The sequence below is a fragment of the Rhinatrema bivittatum genome, chromosome 9 (assembly GCF_901001135.1).
Source record: "Rhinatrema bivittatum chromosome 9, aRhiBiv1.1, whole genome shotgun sequence".
Classification (NCBI taxonomy): Eukaryota; Metazoa; Chordata; class Amphibia; order Gymnophiona; family Rhinatrematidae; genus Rhinatrema; species Rhinatrema bivittatum.
This window is the reverse complement of record NC_042623.1, coordinates 254871880-254893297: the sequence shown is the minus strand read 5'-3', so window position 1 is coordinate 254893297 and position 21418 is coordinate 254871880. Positions and strand designations below refer to the sequence as shown.

The following is a 21418-nucleotide window of genomic DNA, read 5'->3' as shown; positions in this document are numbered from 1 at the left end:
GTTACTATGTTGCTGCAATGACCAGATTAGGTGGGTCTGCTACTATTACTATTATTAAACATGTACTACAATTTCAGCAACATGTGAGCACAAAGAGGCTTATAACGAGGTACATCGACAGTAAAATAAAAAATTGCATTAGTAACAATAAAACATTAAACATGGCACCAGGAACTCCAGCCCTGGTTCCAGCTGAGCTGGAGACCCAAAGGAGGAGGAGGAGGAAATGTCTGGGTTATAAATTCTTGCAAGCTAATTTACTTGTATTAAAACTAGATTGCATGCATTAAAAGAAACTTTAACGTGCATTAATGCTTTAGTGCACTGACCCTTAATCTGCTTCATTTTTCTATTAAAATGATTAACAATCCAATGCTAGCATTTTGGGGTTTGGATTTTTTTTTTTTTTCCCGAGCAGATTAGGTTCACTTTTATGAAGGCCCAGTCTGAAGAAAGTTAATTAGGTGCTTAAACCTTCAGGGACAGATTTTGGTGACACAGGGTCAGTAGGTAAGGTTGGTTCCACAAATATTACGATGTGAAACTCCTTGAATAGCACAGCCCAATGTAATTCTATGTAATCAACTTGGTAAAGTACTGGTTGACTTAAAAAGTTTGCATATGAATCAGGGGAGGTTAGTAGATCACAGAAATGTGACATGAAAAAAATAAAGATTAAGTTTTTAAACAGAAGATTGTTTCTTCCCTATATGTGGTGGGACTAAAGATAATTATCTCACCTGAAGACACATTTTTTAAAACTCTCAGGGCTGCTTAGCTCAATGCTATTCATTTGACGAGCTCATATAACTAGTTTTTAAAACATTTTTGTAAACAAGAAGCTCAGGAAACAATAGAAAAAAATAGAATAGGACTTGTTCCAAGGGATGCTACAGCTCCATGATTCATAATTGTGTGACACCCGAGCATACAAGCCCATTAATGACCCAATAAAGAGTAAACAAATGAAAGAGGATTATGCATGCAGACATTTAGGGTTTGGTTTGCTTGGTTTATTTATTTATTTTATAACATCTACTTCATTCTTTGGTGCTAAATATTTAGCAGAAAGCTCTAACTCTTCTCCTGAAGCTTTCATGTCTATAAGGCTGGATCTCCCAGGAGCACTCTGCACTTTCGAATCCCAAGGGGGTTTAGTGTCTGTGTGTGTACTGTCTACATTTTGTTTTTCCAGGAAACCGTCAATTTGCTAAATCATCTGAAACCACATTAGAAATGAATCAGAAACTGTTCGAGCAATGTACGTATCATCAGTCACAGACAAAGGTCTTTTTTAGTAACATGAAGTTGACTGTGAGTTTTTGGTTTTCCTTCTTTCAGAAACCCCCATCCAAGAAGAAAGTCTACACAATTATCTTAGATTAGAAATACTTAAAAAAAATAAATAAATAAAAAAGCACAAAATCAGGAAATGATCTATTTGCTACATAAGACCTAATTTGCAATAAATAAAACAAGAGAAGGGGAAATAATTATTAGCCTCCTTACATTATGCATATCTTTACCATCTTTTATCAAATGATGGCAAGAACTTTTGCATAAGATTAAACAATGATTAATCATGGTCTGAGCTGCCTACTTTTTGGCTTATGTTACTCAGAAATTGTCAGAAATGAAAGGGAGATGAACTAGAACCAAAAAACACAAAAGCCTTATGATTAAGAAAACAGATTCGCTAATTGCACTTTTGAATGCAGTAATTTGCCAAGGATAAAATATCCATCAAGAGTAGTCAGAAATGCCGAATTCAGAAAGGAAACTCCGTGTGACCCATTGACCTCGTGTCTTGTCTGACTTCCTGCTCCAGGACATGTTGAGACCAGATGTTAGGAGGCACACCAATCGCGTGACAGAAAAATCGGAATATGCATAAGCCAATAACTCCATCAGCTTTCTTCATGAATATTTCACATGTACGTCCCCTTTCATTTTCTCCATGAAGAAGAAGAAGAGGAAGGCAAATACGCGATCACCATCCAGAACTTTCTGATGTAAAAAGTGTGGTAAAAATGAGAATGAAGCGTTAATACATCTTCATTTCCAAACAGGAACACACACTAGGATGGTAACTTTTAAACAGGCGCCCAGGCGCACATGTGCACACATTCGTCGGGACGTGGCCATTTGATAACTTACACGCACATATGTGTACATGGTACAAAATGCGCGCAATTGTAAATGGATGCACATCTATGCGCATAAATGCCACTTCTACCATGCAAGTGGGAGAGATTATAAACCCACGCACGCCGCCATTACCAGTTTTTCCCAGTTCGATCCCAGTTCGCCCAGGTAATGAATAGGACTTCCAAAACCCCCCCTAGTTTATATCAGCCTCCCTTTTCCTCTGTTCGTCCCAACCCTTGAAACCCTACGGATCTGCCTATTTCTCTTTATTTTTATTACTTACATGTCCTCCATACCAGAAGTAAAGTTACGCGGCAGGGGGCCCACGGCGCACACCTCTGCATAAAAGTATTTACGCGCAAACGTGAAGCTGAAATCCAGGAATGTTCATGCCCTGCAACTTTTCATTTGGGCGCGTAGCGGGAGATACGCACGTACATGTGTCATTTAAAATCCGCTCGGTGCTTGCCAGCCCAACATGTTTGCGTATCTCCTGGTTTCGGCGCGTGCCGGGCTTTTAAAATTCACCTTGTAGAGGGTAACTTTCAAAACTGCTTGCGCCTGCCCATTCACACGTGTATATGGACACATACAGAGTTGCTACTGTATTTTATAAGCAGGGTGGAAACATTATAACATTTGAGCTGCACAAGTTTGGAGTTACCCAGATAAAATGCTGATTTATCCGGATAAGTACTGGCACATAGCTGGATAAGTCTGAAAAGTGCCACTTAGATGGACAAGTAGTGCTTTACAGACTTATGTGGCTATATAGGCCTATCACTCCTTAGTCAGATAAATTGGAATATAGCCATATAAACTGTGGCACATCAGAATACATTCAAATTTGCCCAAGTATTGGGAAAGGCACTGCTTAGCTGAATAAGTTGGAAAGCAGCCGGATACGTGTGCGGAACTCATACACTCACATATTTGTACTTCCAATTTTATAAGGACATGCGTGTAGATCTTAATTGCATTCCAACCTTTCTGTGAAGAAATATTCCTGATGTGGCTCCTGAATCTACCCTTCTGGAGTTTCATATCATGATACTTAGAGTTCTGCAGCTTCTTTTCCACTGGAGGTGGCTGGATTCCTATGCATTAATAACTCTCAGGCAGGGGTGGACTGATGGTGATCTGGCCTCCTGGGTAATAAGGGTCATTGGTTCCTAACCATCTATCCGAGGCTAGGTGGGCCCTCAGAAATTGCCCTGTTGCATGAATGGTCAAGTGCCCCCTGCTTTCAGGCATTTCCAAATCGGTATATCTTCCCTGTCTCCCTTCTCCTTCAGGGCATACTGAACATATTTAGGTCCTCCAATCTCATATTGCAGACTCCACACCATTTGGTTGCCTTTCTCTGGACCTCCTATCGTGACTCTATCCTTTTTGAGATATGGTCCCTAGGAGTGAAAACAGTACTCCAGATGAGGCCTCACCAACTACCTGTGCAGAGGCATTATCACTTCCTTCTTCCTGCTGGTTATGTCATTCTCTCTGCAGCCCAGCATCTCTCTGACCTTAGTCACCACCCTGTCATATTGCTTTGCTACCTTCAGATCATCAGACATTATCACTCCAAAGTCTCCCTCCTGGTCCATGCACATCAGTCTCTTGCCCCTCATCACATACATCTCATTCAGATTACTGCATCCCAAATACATGACCCTACCCTTCGCAACGAATCCCAGAATTCCACCACCTTTAATGCTTCTCTTTCTTTCTATTCCTTCAGGGGTGTCCACTCTGTTGCAGATTTATTTTATTTATTTATTTGTTGATTTTTATATACCGACTTTCGTCGGAACATTACATTGTAACAAAATAACAAGAGAGAGAAATACAATAAACAGGGAGGGGAAGGAGGAGCAGTAGGAAAGATAGGGAAAGAGAGAAATTTGAGAGGAACATTTGAAGAAAATAAAATTAACAATAGACACTATGTACAGTTGGGCTGCTAGGTACCAGACCAGTGATGGCAGTGACAGGGAGAGGTGGGGGGGGGGGGGGGAATGGTAGGGTAGGCTTAAAGGAGGGTGAGGGGAAACTAATAACAGAATTTAGGCGTCATTGCTTAGGGGGGAGAAACACTATATTTTGGAGTCTTTGCTTGGGGTGAAGAAAGGGGGAGAAAAGGAGAAGCAGAGAGGAGGAGAGGGGAAAGGGTGGGTTGCGGGGTTAAAGTGCAAGCTACGTTTGGTCAACGTCTGGGTATGCTAATGTAAAGAGCCAGGTTTTGAGCCCTTTTTTAAATTTAGACAGGTTAGGTTCTAGGCGGAGGGCCGTGAGCAGGGTGTTCCATAGGGAAGGGCCGGCAATAGAGAAAGCCCTTTCTCTGGCTGAGGCTTGGTGAGCAGTTTTTAGGGAGGGGGTGTATAGGGTGCCAGCAAGGTTGGATCTGGAGGGGCGGGTTGGCCAGATCTTAGTGCCATCCACAAAAAGAAACTTCCTTCTACCCTCTCCACAATATCTCTCAAAGATATTGGACAGAATTGACCTCAGAACCAATCCTTGAGGCAGTCAAGTAGGTTCCATCTGCCATTATTCATTGTCATCTAATTTATAATCCATTTCACCACCTTGGAATCTACTCCCAGGCTTTTCCTTTTATTCATACGCCTCCTACGTGGGACTATATAAAAGGTTTTACTGAAATATAAGTGAATCACATCGCGTGTTCTTCACTGATCTAATTCTCTAGTCACCCAATAAAAAAAAAAAAATCTATCAGATTCATTTGGCATGACCTTCCTCTGGTAAAAACCGTGTTGTCTCAGATCATGCAACCTACTGGATACAAAGATACCTTATTTACTAAGCTTCTTTCCCATACACGCAGAATGGGGAAAATGCCTTAGTAAATCAGGTCATAAGCCAGGGATGGGAAGGAGGTCTCCCTCTGAGTTCCAGATGGGAGGAAGGGATTTATTTCCTTTCAAGTTATAGCAAAGGCATGAGGTCAGGCCTCATCCAGCCTGTGGTAGCAACATTTTTGGCCCATCGATGTTATTTCAAATGGAGGTGACATGCTCTCACCACTGCAAGCCAGACAGTAGCCTTCCGCGGGCCATAGTTTGCCCACCTCTGCCTTAAGTTCCAAAGACTAAAATTAGGGATGTGAATCATTTTTCTGACAAAAGAAAATATCGTACGATATTTTCAAATTCGTCAGAAATCGGGGGCTCCCCGAAACCGATAGGAAAACCCCACAAAATTGTTCGTGGGGGTTCTCTTATCGTTTTGGGGGAGGGCAGGAAAAATGGCACACAAAAACAACCCCTAAACCCACCCTGACCCTTTAAAACACCCTCCTGACCCCCCCCCCCCCAAAACTTTTTAAAATTACCTGGTGGTCCAGTGGGGGTCCCGGGAGCAATCTCCCGCTCTCGGGCCGTCGGCTGCCACTAATCAAAATGGTGCCAATAGCCCTTTGCCCTTACTATATGACAGGGTATCCATGCCATTGGCTGGCCCCTGTCACATGGGAGGAGTAATAGACGGCCGGCGCCATCTTTAAAAATGGAACCGATTCCGGTTCCGATTCACATCTCTAACTAAAATCCTGGATCCTGTTTTTAGACTCATTGCCAAGCAACAAAATGGCATTCACACAATCACTTTGCCTTATCAATCATAAGCATAAGTGTAAGCTTGAAAGACCATCATAACCCCCGGCAGCATATAGACCTATATTTGTCAACCAGCTTACATGGGTCATGAATAATCATAGGCCTTAAAGCACAGCAGCTTAGAACATATTTTTATAAAACATTTTTCTTTGAATAAAGTTTCTCTTCATTGTCCTTAAATGTAAGGAGCAAAACGTTTCGCCTCAGTGCAACAGAACAGCCAGATTTCAGAGACTGTGGTGAATCTCTGGGTATGCTGCAGTTTGTGTGGGTTTACGAGCTTCACCCCTTATAATTTTGGATGCTATTCCTAGTTGCACCAAATTTTATTTGGTGTTAGGTGCTTAGGAAGGCATCAGACTTTTCAGCTTGTGAAAGTCGGTGAATAATATGACAGGGGTGCAGAAAGAATGCAAGTTTGGCATTTTTGCCCAAGGGAAAGCCTGGGGAGGCTTTCAACAAATGCCATCCATTTCTCCTACCATGTGACAGGGGCCGGCCAATGGCACGGATACCCTGTCACATGCTAAGGGCAAAGGGCCATCGGCGCCATTTTGATTAGTGGCAGCCGACGGCCCGAGAGCGGGAGATCGCTCCTGGGACCCCCGCTGGACCACCAGGTACTTTAAAAATTTGGGGGGGGGAGGGTTCGGGAGGGTGGGGGATGCGAAAGAATTAAATTTAAAGGGTCAGGGTGTTTTGGGGTTTTTTCGGCACGACACAGCCGATTAAAACAGGTAATAATCGCGGGAATGAAGATTTCCTGCGGTTTTTACCCGAACTCGATACCGGAAACGAGTCCGGTACCGATTCACATCCCTAGTGCATATACAAAACTTTATTCACTAAACTGCTCCAGATGAATCTGCATTGGACAGGGCCTTTGCTGCTCAATGGATCACCCCATATTCCTTGTCTATTCAGTTCATCTACCACCTCTGTGAATTTCCTATTAAATGAACAATGTCAATGCACTCTCTTTAATGGCAACCCAGGCTGCAGTTTTATCACACAGAGAGAACGGATTTTCAGCCTCTTGAGTTTTTCCATTTCCCTAAGGCTTAATGAGGAAACGTGAGGACATTTCCCCAGCAAATCTGAGAAAAATATGATCAAATTTAGTGCAGAATCCCCACAAGTTCATCAAGTCACAGGACGATATATCAAATCTGCCAGCTGTGGACCTGTGAGAATTGACCAAATCTGCTCAAATTTGATTGAGGAATACACATCTTTTTTTTGTTTTTTAATTTATTAAAAAACCATTACACATCTTCAGCTACAACCACCTAAATATGCATGCAAATTATCACCAAAGAACATTACTTTTTACTGAAACATCATGCAATAGAAAGTGCATGCTGTGTGGTTAATTTTGTTTTATGTTTCTTTTTTTTTTTGGGGGTGGGTGTTAAATCATGCGTGCTTTACCTTTCATCTGAGTTCCTGGGTGACTGATCATTATGGCTGTTGTTGCCAATGAAATTCCGAATTTCAGTAAAGTAAGAATCTTCCTTATCATCTAGGATTGCGCCTGTGCTTTCCAGTTCTGAATGAGGTGAGGATGTTGCTGTACCTGAGGAACATCACACACTGGGTTACTGCTTTTGCAATTATCTCTTAACACTGACACAGCCCACTGCATTCAGTTAGTGCCTTAGCTAGAATAGAACATCTCGGGAATTGTTTTCAGTTAATGCCAGAGTCAGAAGGAAAATCTTATTCCCAGGAGGTGAAACGTAGTTTTACTTGAGTGTTTCCCGATGAAAAAGGTAAGCAGCCAAACAGAACAAAATGAACTGTAACCTACAGAATAGTAGAATGGAATTTCCCGGCACTCCCCTCTGTTCTGTGGGAATAGTGGTGCAATCCAGAGCCTCCTTGCTCAGAGGTTTCTAGTCAGTGTCTGTTTTCTGAGTGTGTGCATGGAGGGGAGCGGGCAAGATGGAAACTAGAGGGTACAGATCCCTCAGTCCCATTTTTCTGAGGCTGTTTTCCCCATCTCATGTTTATGGAGATGACCAGGAGTAGGAAGATGAAATGTGGTTATTTAAATGCTATGAAATAATATAATAAGGCCTTATGAAGAGAAAGACTGGCAGAGGGCTATGCAAAGCACAACATAAAACTCCCTCTCTCAGATGATTTTATTGATAATAAGATATTATATAGGATTTACAGTTGTACATTTCCAACCCCAAAACTAGGATACATAATTGTAAACATTTCTATGATTGACTTTCTACAATATACAATTAATCTGAATGGGCATATGGTAATTTGCTCTCACTTTTCATGTTAAATTAATCCTCATTTCATATGTAAATGTCATCTTGGGGTTTTGCAGCATTGGCAAGGCCTTGTGTATGTTCTACAAATGTTTCTATAACCTCTAATTTACAGCATCTATTTGTCTAGCAAAAGAAGCACAAGGCTGAAGACAAATTTCACGTTATAATGCTACATTTGCTAGAAACCAGAAGGCTACCTATGATCAAAAATCAAAAACTTAGGAGAACAAGAATAATGACTTCTCGTGTGACAGGTCAAAAGGTGTTTCACTGCCTTTTTCACTGATATCTGCAACAGGGACTAAGGGCCTATGAACACCTAGAACAGATGAGTGCTGGGAGTGCGATACAGCTCACAGTGGAAGTTTGCTTTTGCTGCTTGACCCAAACATCTGGAACACAGGAGACGTGGAAACAACAATCCCTGTTAAGCAAAACCCCTTCTGAAACGGTCGCAGCTCATGACCATCGAAGCCGTCTGCTAAGCTGTACAGTAGTATTTTCTGCCAAGAAATGTAATGAACTACTCAGTCATTACACATACCAGTTTTGCACGAGAGGGCCAGATTGGATCCCCCAATAGAAATTGCTGTCAGATTTAACTGCTCTTCAATGTTTCGGAAATGCAGGTGGAATTATAGGAACCTCTTTTCTAGGGGTGATTTTCCGCACGTATAATTGGAAATTACGCACGTAAGCAGCATGTACGTGCTTAAGTAGTATTTTGTAAAATCCGGAAAGAGTCGCGTAGTAACAGTGTTGTGTGTAAATGTTAAGGGGGGGGGGGGGGGAAGGGTGGTCTAGGGCATTCCGAGGCAGGGTTCGGAAGACACACACGTTTGAATTATGGAAGCGACTCACATGCATACATTACCGAACTTGTTCACAAACTTTTATACCTATTTGAACTGCGAAACAGAAATTGGACTTGTTTGCATTTTTTGGGTGGGAAGTCTGGGTTAAGTGGTGGAGGAAGGATGAATTTCTGGAAGGTCTGGTGATTAAAAGGACATGCAGAAGTAAATGTTTTCACAAGCGGAATACGTGCATACTTTACAAAATACCAGCCTTTGAACATAACAAGTGTACCTGCACTGAAACACATGTGTATAGGGTCAGGGCAAAGTTGCAGTACTTTATAAACTGTGCATAACCGTGCTCATTCTCTTTGCACGTATGTGCTGCTGGAAACGACCACGCCTGTGAGCTGTTCATGACATTGTTAGCCCAGCTTAGTCAATGTACGTTGATCTATCTGCTACAAACTAGGAGGATAACTTTCGAACAACCCCACACAGCCCCAAGTATGCACATATACGGTCACACAGAGATCTAGAACAGTATTTTATAACCTGTACATATCAGGTATGTGCAGATTTGAAAATACACACAGATCAATAATCCAAAATGCATGCATATATGTGCTTACATGTGAATACCCGCAATGCATTTAAAGAGCATATGGCATGCACCAAATGCACATACTTTTCTTAAATATTATAGAAACATATGCTCGTATATTTTACACGTGAAAACATATGACTTGCTTGTCTAAAACCCTGATTTACATGCGTTAAGTTGGTATATTTTCAAACTTGGGCATGTAATTGAAATTACCAATTTTCTGATTCCTCCCTCGGTTCACCCAGTCCTTCTCCAAGTCACTGAGACCTTCCTAGATCTTTAGACTCAACACCCCCTCCCCCGTTCCCCCAAACCTCCCACCCAACCAATAAGTGATAACAGACCCATCTGATATGAATTGCACGAGACATAGGCAGGCGTAAAACTGGGCAAATGAGTTACCACATGTCCTCATGTAAGTCCCATAAAAATAGCAACTTGCACACGTAACTCTTGGACCCACCCCAGTGTCCCTTTTTTCCGCGTGTAGATGTGCACGCAAAAGTGAAAATACGCACATATGTTTGATATATAAAAAAGCCTGTACGCGAATGTTATTTTTGTAAACCATTGTGATCTTTACATGGAACAACGGTATATAAAATGTCTAAATAAATAAATAAATACCGGCCATTTGCACACATATATGCTAATTTTTATATATGTAACTCTTTGGAAAATTCACCCCTAATATTTTTACTGCTGGACTGTTTTCTAAAAGTTAGCTACAAGTATCTCTGATCTATTGTTAACAGAGCTCGGTCCACTTTGATCTACTCAAAGTTAGTGCTAATGGACACCTTTTTATTGCCAAGTTAAAATGTGATTGTTGCTGCTATTATAAATTGCTTACACCTTTCTTTTTTTGAAGTTGTGTCTAACGTCTGTTTACTTGCTGCCATTCCAAAATGTTGTAAAGCGCTTTGACTGAATTTTGCATTCCAAGAAGGCGGGTAATAAAGTCAAAACGGTAAATACATGATGGAAAAGTTGAGAACTGATTTACTTCAGGGGAAACAAAAGTTTTAATTCTATTTGACTTTTAAAATAAATAGGACAATTTTGTAAGCCATTTGCTCAAAACAGAGATCTAGGTGCATAAATCGACCGGTGAAAAATGGCCCTCCCTCGATATAGTTAAAAGCGCGTGCAAAGTGACACAACACGTGTCCTTTTAGCCACATTCAGGGGGTAGCATTTCGGTCAGGGGAAGGAAACAACACGCATAGGGGTAGATTTTTAAAGTTATGCGCGGGTGTAGATTTGTTCGCTCAACCCGGTGCGAACAAATCTACACCTGATTTTATAACATGGGCGTGCTCCCACGTGCATGTTATAAAATCCAGGGTCGGCGCGCAGGGGGGGTGCACAATTGTGCAACCTGCGCGCGCCGAGCCGAGCAGCCTGCCTCCGTTCCCTCCGAGGCCGCTTCGAAATCGGAGCGGCCTCAGAGGGAACTTTTTTCCGGCCCCACCTTCCCCTCACTTCCCCTACCTAACCCACCCCCCAGCCCTATAAATTCCCCCCTACCTTTGTTCAGAAAGTTACGCCTGCCTGAGGCAGGCGTAACTTGTGCGCGCTGTGGGCCGCCGGCGCACATTCCCCAGCCCAGGGGCTGCTTCGGAGGCCTTGGCCACACCCCCGGAACACCCCCGGGCTGGCACCACAGCCCCACCCCTGGAACGCCCCCGAATGCCGCGCCACCCCCGACACGCCTCCCAAGCAAAGCCCCGGGACTTACGCACGTCCCGGGGCTTTGTGCATGCCGGAGGCCTATGCAACATAGGCGCGCCAGCGCGCAAGTCCCCCGCGCTCGTAAATCCAGCTGGATTTACGAGCGCAGGGCTTTTAAAATTTGCCCCATAGAACACATTTTCAAACCTACGCATGCTATCTTCCTTAAAAAATGGAATCACGGCAAGTTGCAACGTGAAAGCACACACATACTTTCTCTTCGAAACTGGAAGCAAAGTCGTCTCTGGATAAAAAGTAACCGCAGATTTTGTCCCATGGCAGACAGTACGAACAGCGCTCCCCCAAAGTAATTTTAATTTTTGGACCAGCTCAAACCAGCTACCCAGTGATTTTCTTGAAGACAAAACTATGGGTGTGATTTTCATTGGGTTTTTTTTTTTTAATCCCCACCATGGGCAGCATGCAAGATCTTTCCAACCCTTAGAAGAACCACAGACCTTTCTAACTACCACAGCAGGACATGGCCGAAATAGCAGGTCACCTAATCAGATTGCAAAAATATCCTAAGTAAAAGGGAAAAACATCAGTTCCAAGCCAAGATGGCCAATAAAATGAGAAAGTCAACCTTAATAAATATTTAGTTTTTATGAAACTGAACAAAAAATGAAAGTTAGTGTGATTCAAAAAGCTGAACACCCATTTACATAAACCATAATTCATCCCATAACACATTATCTAGAAATAAATCTACACAAGAATGCAAAACATTTAAAATAAAGATTATGAAGTATTTTGGAACCAACCCAAAACGACTACAGACATTGGGTTTCTCATCCATTGAAGCTGTCAGTTTTGTCACCTCTGTCACACCTCCCCTCGTGTACACGCCTCTGGACTATTAAGACCCCCGACCTGATGAAGAAAGGAAGGCTCTTGAAAGCTAACCAGATGGGTCAAGTTAAGCCTAATAAAACGACATCACTCCAAAACTGTTCGTTGAGCCTCCTTTCCTGCACCGTTCGGCTGTTACAATGTTGGTGTTACAGAGAAGAAAAGGCAATTGCTCACCGGATAGGTTCCCATTCTCGTGCTTCTTCAGATGTCTGTCCAGGTTGGTCTGCTGACCAAAGCACCTGTCACACAGGTGACACCTGAATGGCTTCTCTTTGTTATGGATATTGCGGACATGCCTCTGCAGGTTGGAAGAAATGCTGAAGGACCGGTCACAGTATTTGCACCTGAAACACAAATCATGTGAAAAGTCAGTGACATGGCTCAGCAGAACAAAAGGTGTTTTCCTCTTCAAAAGCACAAGTCACAGCGCTCAGAGTGCAATTTCTCAGCCTTGCAAACTTTTCTGTGAACAGCGCTTTCTGTAAGCGAACGACTGGAAGTATCCGGAAACCATGCGCCGTGAAAACGTATTCTTCACACAGCAAGTCCATAAAATGCCACAGCTGGGACAATTTTTAGCCTGCTGTAGTTTTAACTACTTGATCAAGGACTACTTGCTCAATAATTCCTATTTACCGGCAGGCGCTGGACCAGGTGAAGTAATTGATTCTAATATTCTGAAACTACCACGTGTAAAAAAGTGAGGCCATTAAAAATCATAAGAAAGCAAAACTCCTTTTCATGTACTGCCAAACAGAGTGCAATTAAACACTTGCAGGAAAAAAAAAACCCCCAGAAGACAAATTCCTCCGTGTTCTCAAAGAAGGTTGAAGAGAGCGCTTTTTCCTAGTTAAAATTAAACTCTGTGATTAAATCTTTTCTTGTTGGACTGTTTGATTGCCGATCCCAAAGGAAATTGTGTTATCTTCCAAAAAAACAGCAAGAAGCAATTGCAATCTTTAGTACTGTCTCAACCCGAGTGGTTTAGTCTATCACTGGTTGCTACCAGAGGCATCAATTTTCATGCTCTATAGAGAGCTGGGGGTCCCTGAAGCTTTTAGCTTATTGCTCTTTAAGCCACTTCTAAGATTTGCTATATTTCAGCTTCGCTTACTGGCAATCAGCCAGCAAGTTCCATCATCCCATTTTTTTCTGCCTTCTCCTACTTCTTCTGTACTTCAAAAGTAAGCTTTCTACAGCCAGTTGTTCAGGATAGGAATCACTCATTGTACTGCAGTGCTAATCGTGTCCATCCTTTCTTTGAGAGAAGAGCGTAGCATTCTGTACTTCTCCAGTCAAATATAAATTAGAGGCGTTTAGGTCCGCCCCTTTTCCCATGCCATTCAGAAAAAAAAAATTAACCTATATCTGCATGTGAAATACTTTGTAAGCCTAAGACCAAGGGATTTTTGTTGTATTAGAATATAAATTGCTCTTCTGCTCCCTATCACATCTTCTTCACTCCCTGACACTCCTGCTTCTGTGCCTGCTTGGTCAACACTGTGCACTGCAGAAGGCTTCCGGGCTGGGCTGATCTCACCCCTGCTTTTCTGCCCCACAGGACCTCTGGAAGAGGGAATCTGCCACCGTAGCACTGTCGGCTGGTGTGTGTGTGTGTGTGTGTGTGTGTGGGGGGGGGGTGTCTTCAGTTGCTCTTTGGGGCTGGACTGAGGACTCCACAACTGCCAACTCTCTTCTTCAAATATCTTGTCTGCTTCAGGTGAGGCAGCTGGAATCACCTCGCCCCCCCCCAGATCGGCAACATGGCGACAGGCATCGACGCTCACACATAACGAACTTTGACTCAGGACAACCAGATGTTGTAACCAAAGTCTCAGCTGCAGCTGCTCTTCAGTGGGCAAACTAGAGTCAGGTGAGCAGATTGGTTTATGTCACTGGAGCTCAACTGGGAATCAGTAGGGGCTGGTGAACGCGGCCAGTCTCTATTGTCTCTCTGTCCTGCTATGAAGATCTTTGCAAAAGCTATGAAGAGAATGATAATTTACATTGGTATAAGCCCCTATACTCTGTTTTAGGATTTGGTACTTCAGAAACACAATGCCATCAGCGGCAGATTACAGGTTGCTGTATTTTAATTTATTATAGCTTGCAGGCGGAGAGATCATATCAGTCACAGCAGGGGAAACAGAGATAATGAGCTGAGCAGGTAAGATGCCTGCTAATTTTAGGTCTTTATCTTCAGGTAAATATTCAACTGAGCCTTACCGGCTAGATTTTCAGCTGACCCTTCACCTTAATCTAACCGGTGAGAATGGGACTGCCTAGATTTAGTGCGGCTGGAGTTCCTGGCTAAACTTAGCTGGGAAGTGCTGATTATCAGGCACTAACCAGCTCAGAGAAACCAACTTTTTAAAAATGATTGAGGGTGCCAGGTTCTTATGGCCTGGATTGGCCACTGTTGGAAGCAGGATGCTGGGCTTGATGGACCCTTGGTCTGACCCAGCATGGCAAGTTCTTATGTTCTTAAATGACCTCTCCCTGGACACAGCTAAGGGGTTTACTCGATATTAGAGGTGTTCAAGCACCCACTCTACCCACAGAGCTGGCACCTATGAACCGGCAATGTCCTCTTGAAAATAAATGGCTCCCATTCCATCCCTATTCTCAAAATATTTTTCAAAGCCTCTCCAGCCCAATACCCTCCTCCTCCTCTTGATTCCTTATTCACTGAAAATATAAAAACTGACTTGTAGCAGTGTCTACATTCCCCCCCCCACCCTTCTCGATGCCATTTTTCAGATTACAAAGTCCTAACTCCGTTCCCCCTCCCCCTCCTCTTACCCCCCCCCCACTCCATCAGGACCCCCAAAAGACTTCCCCACTGAGGCAGGAGGAGGAGTCAAATTTTCCTTTCACTGCCTGGGCTGAATTACTGAGTGCCAATAGCTAGGACATTAAGAATTGAAGCTCTGAATGGGGCTTGCTTTCTTGTATCATCTCTGGAGTGCCATACGCAGGTCAGATTTTCAGGACATCTGCAATGAATATCCCCCCCCCTCTTAATATCGATCACAGTGAGACTTGTTCATGATCCTGGAGTGCAGCCAAATTCAGGTGACTTCTCCTAACCACTAAATCACGCACATAATCCACTAGACCACACACACATCCTTTAGCAGAGGAACACAAGCTAGTGCAAGGGTAGGCAACGCCGGTCCTGGAGTGCCACAGGCAGGTCAGATTTTCAGGACATCCACAATGAATATGCATGAGGTATATTTGCACACAATGGGGCAATGCAAGCAAATATACCTCATGCATATTCATTGCGGGTGCCCTGAAAACTAGGCCAGAATTCTTCCTGAAAACTAAATCACTATTAACTTTACCCTTGCAAATTACTACGCAAAGTACTAATTCTATAAATATAATTATACCTGTAGGGTTGCTCTCCTGTGTGAGTCCTCAGATGACGAGTTAGGTTTGCAGATCTTGGGAAAATCTTTCCACAGTATCTGTTATTTGCAAAATTAAAAGATAAAGTAATGACATGGGCCAATGCATAAAATACAAGTGCATATCATTAATATAATTAAGCTTGGAACAAAGCAATTTTAGCGATAAAAGAAAACCGAATAAACTTAACTAAACCTTTATGAAGGGAACCTGAGTTTTCTAATGTAATTTAGACTTTATACATGGTTAGGGGGGAAATGCTAGTTCTAAAGTGGTTTGTTTTTTTTTTTTTAATCTGTAGATGGACTCCACACCTCCCTTTTCCTTTAACAGGACCTGGCTTAGTGGCACGGAAGCAGGACATCTGGGTAAGATTCCCAGGCCTGGCCTCTCTGCCCCCTTGAGCCCACCAGGACTGGAAATGCCTCAGGATGGGGAGGAAGCTTCAGGCATAGCACAATGATGACCCCTAGTGTCCAGACGTAGGCTTCACGTATATCAGGTTGGCTGATGCTGAGCTGTCTGGGCTTAATGGGAAAAACATTTAAAAATTGGGGGGAAAAACCCTGGATAATGGCATTGCAACCCTATAGCGGTCAGTTCCATAGATTACATATCTGGTTTTTCAGGGGGTGGGTTGACCCAGCAGTTTTTTTTTTGTTTTTTTTCATTGTTCTTTTGGACCTTCAGCTCACCCAGAAGTGGCCTCTGTTGAGCTCCGGCACCAGGTGTCTTCATTCTCAGCTACCTGGGGAATTTTCCTCCTAATTTATACCACTCGTTCCCAGACATGGCAGTGACAGAGCTTGGCTGGGGGGGGGGGGGCACAGAAAATCTCTCTGCCCACAAATTGCCATGGGCACCCTAAAAAGGAGCAACAGCTGTCATTATTGAGCGACAGCTGAGGCTCCCTCTTCTTCGTGGTTGTAAATGACTTCTCCACAGCATCTTCAGCTGTGGCTGGGCTGGCCAGGCCAGGGAACTGAATCCAGCTCTTGTGCATGGCAGTGCTACCGGGCTGATCCCCAGCTTACACATCTGTCAACATGTGTCCCATGATACAAAAAGTAGCATCCCCTGCAGTATTCAACAAGATCAAAACAGGCAAGATAGAAGGACCTCACCCATCGTGGTAGGTTTCTATAACAAATTATTGAAAAGATGTTGGCATGCTATTGTGGAGTTTTTTTCTCAAGTTTAACATATTGGCCAAACCTTTCCGCCTCAAATATCAAGTTTGAGAAGATGGTATGGTAAGTTTAGGCTATTTTTAATTACCCTAGAACATGGAAATAAAAGTAAATTGTGCAGTAGCATTTGAAGGGATGGAGTTGTGGAGTTGGAACATTACTAGCAGCAGTAATACAACTTATTACAGTATTAATAATGTTCCAAGCAACAGCTCTGCATAATCTGGAAATTTCAGGCAAAATATGAGCCATGATCATGCATTGTGTTCAATGTACACTTCCCTATTGCTCACAGTTACAGCAGTAAATTGATTAGTAAAAATGCAAATACAAGGCAAATACTTCAGATGTTACGGAATCATTTCTGATATTACTTAATCATAAAATGGTAATGAAAAGTGAAAAGAAAATAGGGATGTGCATTCGTATGAAACAAATGGGTAAAACATGGTGAATAAGTCCATATTCGTTTCATTTGTGGACCCTTAAAATGAATGGGAGGGGGGGGGGGTGTCTCACAAATAAAACTAAAAATATTTGTCTAGTTCATTTATGTTTCTGAAGTCTATGGCTATGTACTGCTAAGCAAAAAAAATAAAAATAAATAAATCACAACCGGTAACTATAGCAACCAACTCTAGAGTGTGACCTCACAGCCTTCTCAGAACCTGTCACATCCCAGGAAGGACAAGTCGGCAAGGAAACCACAGAGAGGATATATCATGGCACATGGCACAGCATTTTTTTTTTAAATAGCCTATTGCTGCTATTTGGATCAAATGACACTGTCAAGTCTGTCTGAGCATGTGCAAGAAGCACTGTCAAGTCTGAGCATGTGCAAGAAGCAGTCTGTATTTCCTCTCTAGCTTTTGGCAGAGGAGGACATGTTAGTAGAAGGCTAGAAGCTCTCAAAGAGTTCTGAAAAATCTTAGAACTGGTAAAGAGCTGCTTCTGACCTTCTCTGTGCTGTAGGAGTCTCACTCACTGTGCACTGCTGCTGAATGGACCAGGTGGTCTTATTCTGCCACCAAAGAGCTCGATATTCAAACTTGAAGATTTAAGTAGCTTGATCTGTCTCTTTCAAATTTTGCCCAGGCTGGGTAGCTACATTTAGGTGCCATTATTCACAAGGTCCTTTAATTTAGAAACCTTAAAAAACAGGTGTTGTCAAGGGCAGAGACAGGTTGTGAGGGAAGTTAGGGTGTAATATTCAGCCACTGGCTAGCTTGCAAAGTTAAGGACTAGGGGGCATTCCATGAAGTTAGCAAGTAGCACATTTAAGACTAATCGGAGAAAATTCTTTTTCACTCAACGCACAATAAAGCTCTGGAATTTGTTGCCAGAGGATGTGGTTAGTGCAGTTAGCGTAGCTGGGTTCAAAAAAGGTTTGGATAAGTTCTTGGAAGAGAAGTCCATTAACTGCTATTAATCAAGTTTACTTAGGGAATAGCCACTGCTATTAATAGGATCAGTAGCATGGGATCTTCTAGGTGTTTGGGTAATTGCCAGGTTCTTGTGGCCTGGTTTGGCCTCTGTTGGAAACAGGATGCTGGGCTTGATGGACCCTTGGTCTGACCCAGCATGGCAATTTCTTATGTTCTTAAACTTATCTGGCTAACGTTGGTAGGATTTTCAACAGCACAACTGCACCATTGTATATACATGACAATCAAAGTTAGCTGGATAAGTTTATCTGGTCATCCAGGTGAAGTTATCTGGTTAAACTTTAGCTGGATAAGTGGCAGAAATATTCAAAAGTTTCCATTTAGCTGCATAACTCAGAGGTTATCTGGCCACATACTACTCAATATGGAACTCTTAGTGCTGATTTTCAGCGCTAGGCACCTAACAGGCCGATAGAGAAAAACGCAGGAGGGCATTCCATGTTGAGCGCCCGCTCTCCTGACGCACGCCCAGCCACCTCTCCTGGGCGCGTGATTCAGTATTTAAATGAGGGGGTCGCACTAATAAGGAGGCACTAGGGACAATAGCGCATCCCTAGTGCCTCCTTATTAGCGATAGAGGTGGCTGTCAGCGGGTCCCGACAGCTAATGCTCAATTTTACTGCCACCGTTTTCCATACCCGCTGACAGCCACGGTTAGGGAAACGGTCGCTGGAAAAATTGAACATCCATTCTGCTAACCGCTGACCGGCGGGCAGATTTTTTAACTTTTTTTTTAATTTTTGTTTCCTCCGACAATATTGCTAGGATATTGTTGGAGGGTGTACAGAAAAGCAGTATTTTTCTGCTTTTCTGTACACTTTTCCGGGTTGCTCAGAAATTAACACCTACCCTTTACTTTCAGTATCCCGGGCACTAACTAATAGCCTTATCAACATGCATTTGCATGTGATGAGTGCTATTAATTTTCGGGGGGGCTGGCCGCGTGTTTTGATGCACTAAACCCCTTACTGTATAAGGGGTAGTGGATGCACGCCGAAAACTCAGTTCTGAACAGGGATTGGTCCCCATGCTGACTGTCAGCCGAGGCAGGAGGAGACGAGACATCCTCATCCTCCTGACTCGGATTTGGTAAGGTAGGGGGGAGCCAGAGTATGCCAGTGGGAGGTGCTAGGGGCTGGCAGATTATTATTTATTCAATTTGATATACCACCTGCAAACACATCCAGGTAGTTTGCCTTCGAAAAGAACATACATAATTAATAGGTAAACAACCCAATAAAAACCAAGATGGTAAAAATACAATAAAACACTAGTAAAAAGCCACAACCATCTGCCTCACATTCATAGCATCATAGTCAGGAAATTAAACCTTAGCTAAAAATCAGAACTCAAACATCAATGCTCAACTCTAGACACAATCTCTTGCCTCCTTGACAGCACATACCTGGGGGTATGGCGCCCCCAGGAGAGGTGCCTGGGGGCACGTTAGGAAAGCGGGCGCTGAATACTCAGCACCCGCTTTCTGCTTGTTTTTATTGCATCGGCCCCAAAATTTCTAGTTGCTAAAAACCTAATTTGAAAAGCCAGGCCTTCACCAGCTTTCTGCACTTAAAGCAGTTAAGCTCCAAGCAAGTATGGTGGTAAGGCATTCCGTAAAAAAAAAGGCCCGATTGCCAAACAACAAGCAAATGGCAGGGGGAGGAGGGATCACCAGCAGTTCCTGTTGAGAAGAGCGTAATGTTCTCCCAGGCAAATCAGAAGATCTGACAGATACCTTGGAAGGGCCCCTACGGAAATCAAGGAAGGCAAAACTTGAATCTCCACAAAACAGGGAACCACTGAAGTTCCTGCAACACAGCGGTCACTTGGTCAAATTTTCTAAGTCCATAAATCAGCTTTGCAGCTATACTCTGTAGGAGTTGTAAGCATTTGTCTGAGTAAGTGGCAGACCTTGATATATTGAGTTACAGTGGTCAAGCTGGGATAAAACAAGACAGTTAACTAATACCCATAAATCCTGATTCCGTATATTAAAAATAAAGAGAGGCTTGAATTAAGGATGAAATTACAGAACCATATTAAGTTTGGAATTGTTTAATTCCCTGAGCTGGCACCATTCCTTTGAGTGGAAGCTGGGTGTCTGCCATACATAGTGCCCCTGTGTGTGGGGAGTTTTGCCTGCTCACCTGAAGTGCTTCTGACTTTGAAGAATTAACCTTTAATTTGTGAGCAGCCAACCAACTAGTGACACAATCCAGACATTGGTTAGGCTTCAATACCTCTTTAAGACATTGTAGATCTTGATATGGAATAACATGGTTACCGTCTGCGCAAATGAAGACGACATAGTCCCAACCCTCAATCACAGTTGCCAATGGAGTCAAGAATAAATTGAAAAACATGGGAGGAAGGACAGAACCCCACAGTGTAAAGGTTTAGGTTTCTGAAAGTTCCATCCCCACTTTACTCAATAGACCCAGATTTATAAGAAAGACTGAAACCATGAGAGAACAGGTGGACTAACAACTTATGGTCAATGGTATCCAAGGATGCACTCATGCCAACAGAGAAAAAAAGAGAGCCCTTCCCACCATCTGTTCTCAGTTAGATCTGAATGTAAAGTGCAACCAATGCTGACTCCATACTGTGATCAACATGACAACCATATTGATGGGGGATGCAAGGCATTATTTTTAATGATCAAAATGTTCAAGTTGATTCAGTACTAGTTTCACAATAACCTTGAAAATGAAGGGAAGGCTAGACACTGGCCAATCGTGACTGGGAATCTTATTTTTAATAATGAACATATCATGGCTTGTTTTAGGGCAGCTGCCTTGCGTTAAGCTGCAGTTTACTACAAAAGTTAATTGATGCTATAACTCTAATTTGGATCCTGCCTGGCACATACGTACATTTTTACTTTTTTTTTTTTTTAACATGGGAGAAGGGGGTGAAAGCGGGGTATGGAGGGGGGGAAGGTCCTGGTGGATTTCCCAGGACTTGCATTGTTTATTGCAGGAGGGCTGGGGGAAACACTGATTGCTGGCGGCATTAAGATGCCAGATTCAGAAAATATCGAGCAGCCTAATTTTAGGCTGAACATAGATACCCAATTTAGGATCCTAATTAAGGTTCCTAAAATGAGGCACTCAGTGTTTTCTAAATATCATTCGCTATATTATTATAAAATATTACTTCCTTCTTTCTGCAAGGGATAACTATTTTTGTACCAACTTATGGGGCAGATTTTTAAAAAGTACGCGCGCGCGTACTTTTGTTCGTGCAACCGGCGCAAACAAAATTACGCCGGATTTTAAAAGAGATATGCGCTTAGCCAG

General features: G+C 42.9%; 1 protein-coding gene across 10 annotated transcripts in view; it reads right to left on the bottom strand.

Annotated features, from left to right (window-relative positions):
- The window catches only part of MECOM (MDS1 and EVI1 complex locus), an 881649-nt gene that overhangs the window by 10836 nt on the left and 849395 nt on the right, over nt 1-21418 (bottom strand). For all 10 annotated transcript variants that reach the window (XM_029616015.1, XM_029616016.1, XM_029616018.1 and 7 more), the window contains 3 exons: nt 15463-15540; nt 12239-12408; nt 7212-7356 (listed from right to left, as the gene is read on the bottom strand). In XM_029616015.1, coding sequence (XP_029471875.1) covers nt 7212-7356; nt 12239-12408; nt 15463-15540 — 393 coding nt within the window. The remainder of the gene's footprint in view (nt 1-7211; nt 7357-12238; nt 12409-15462; nt 15541-21418) is intronic.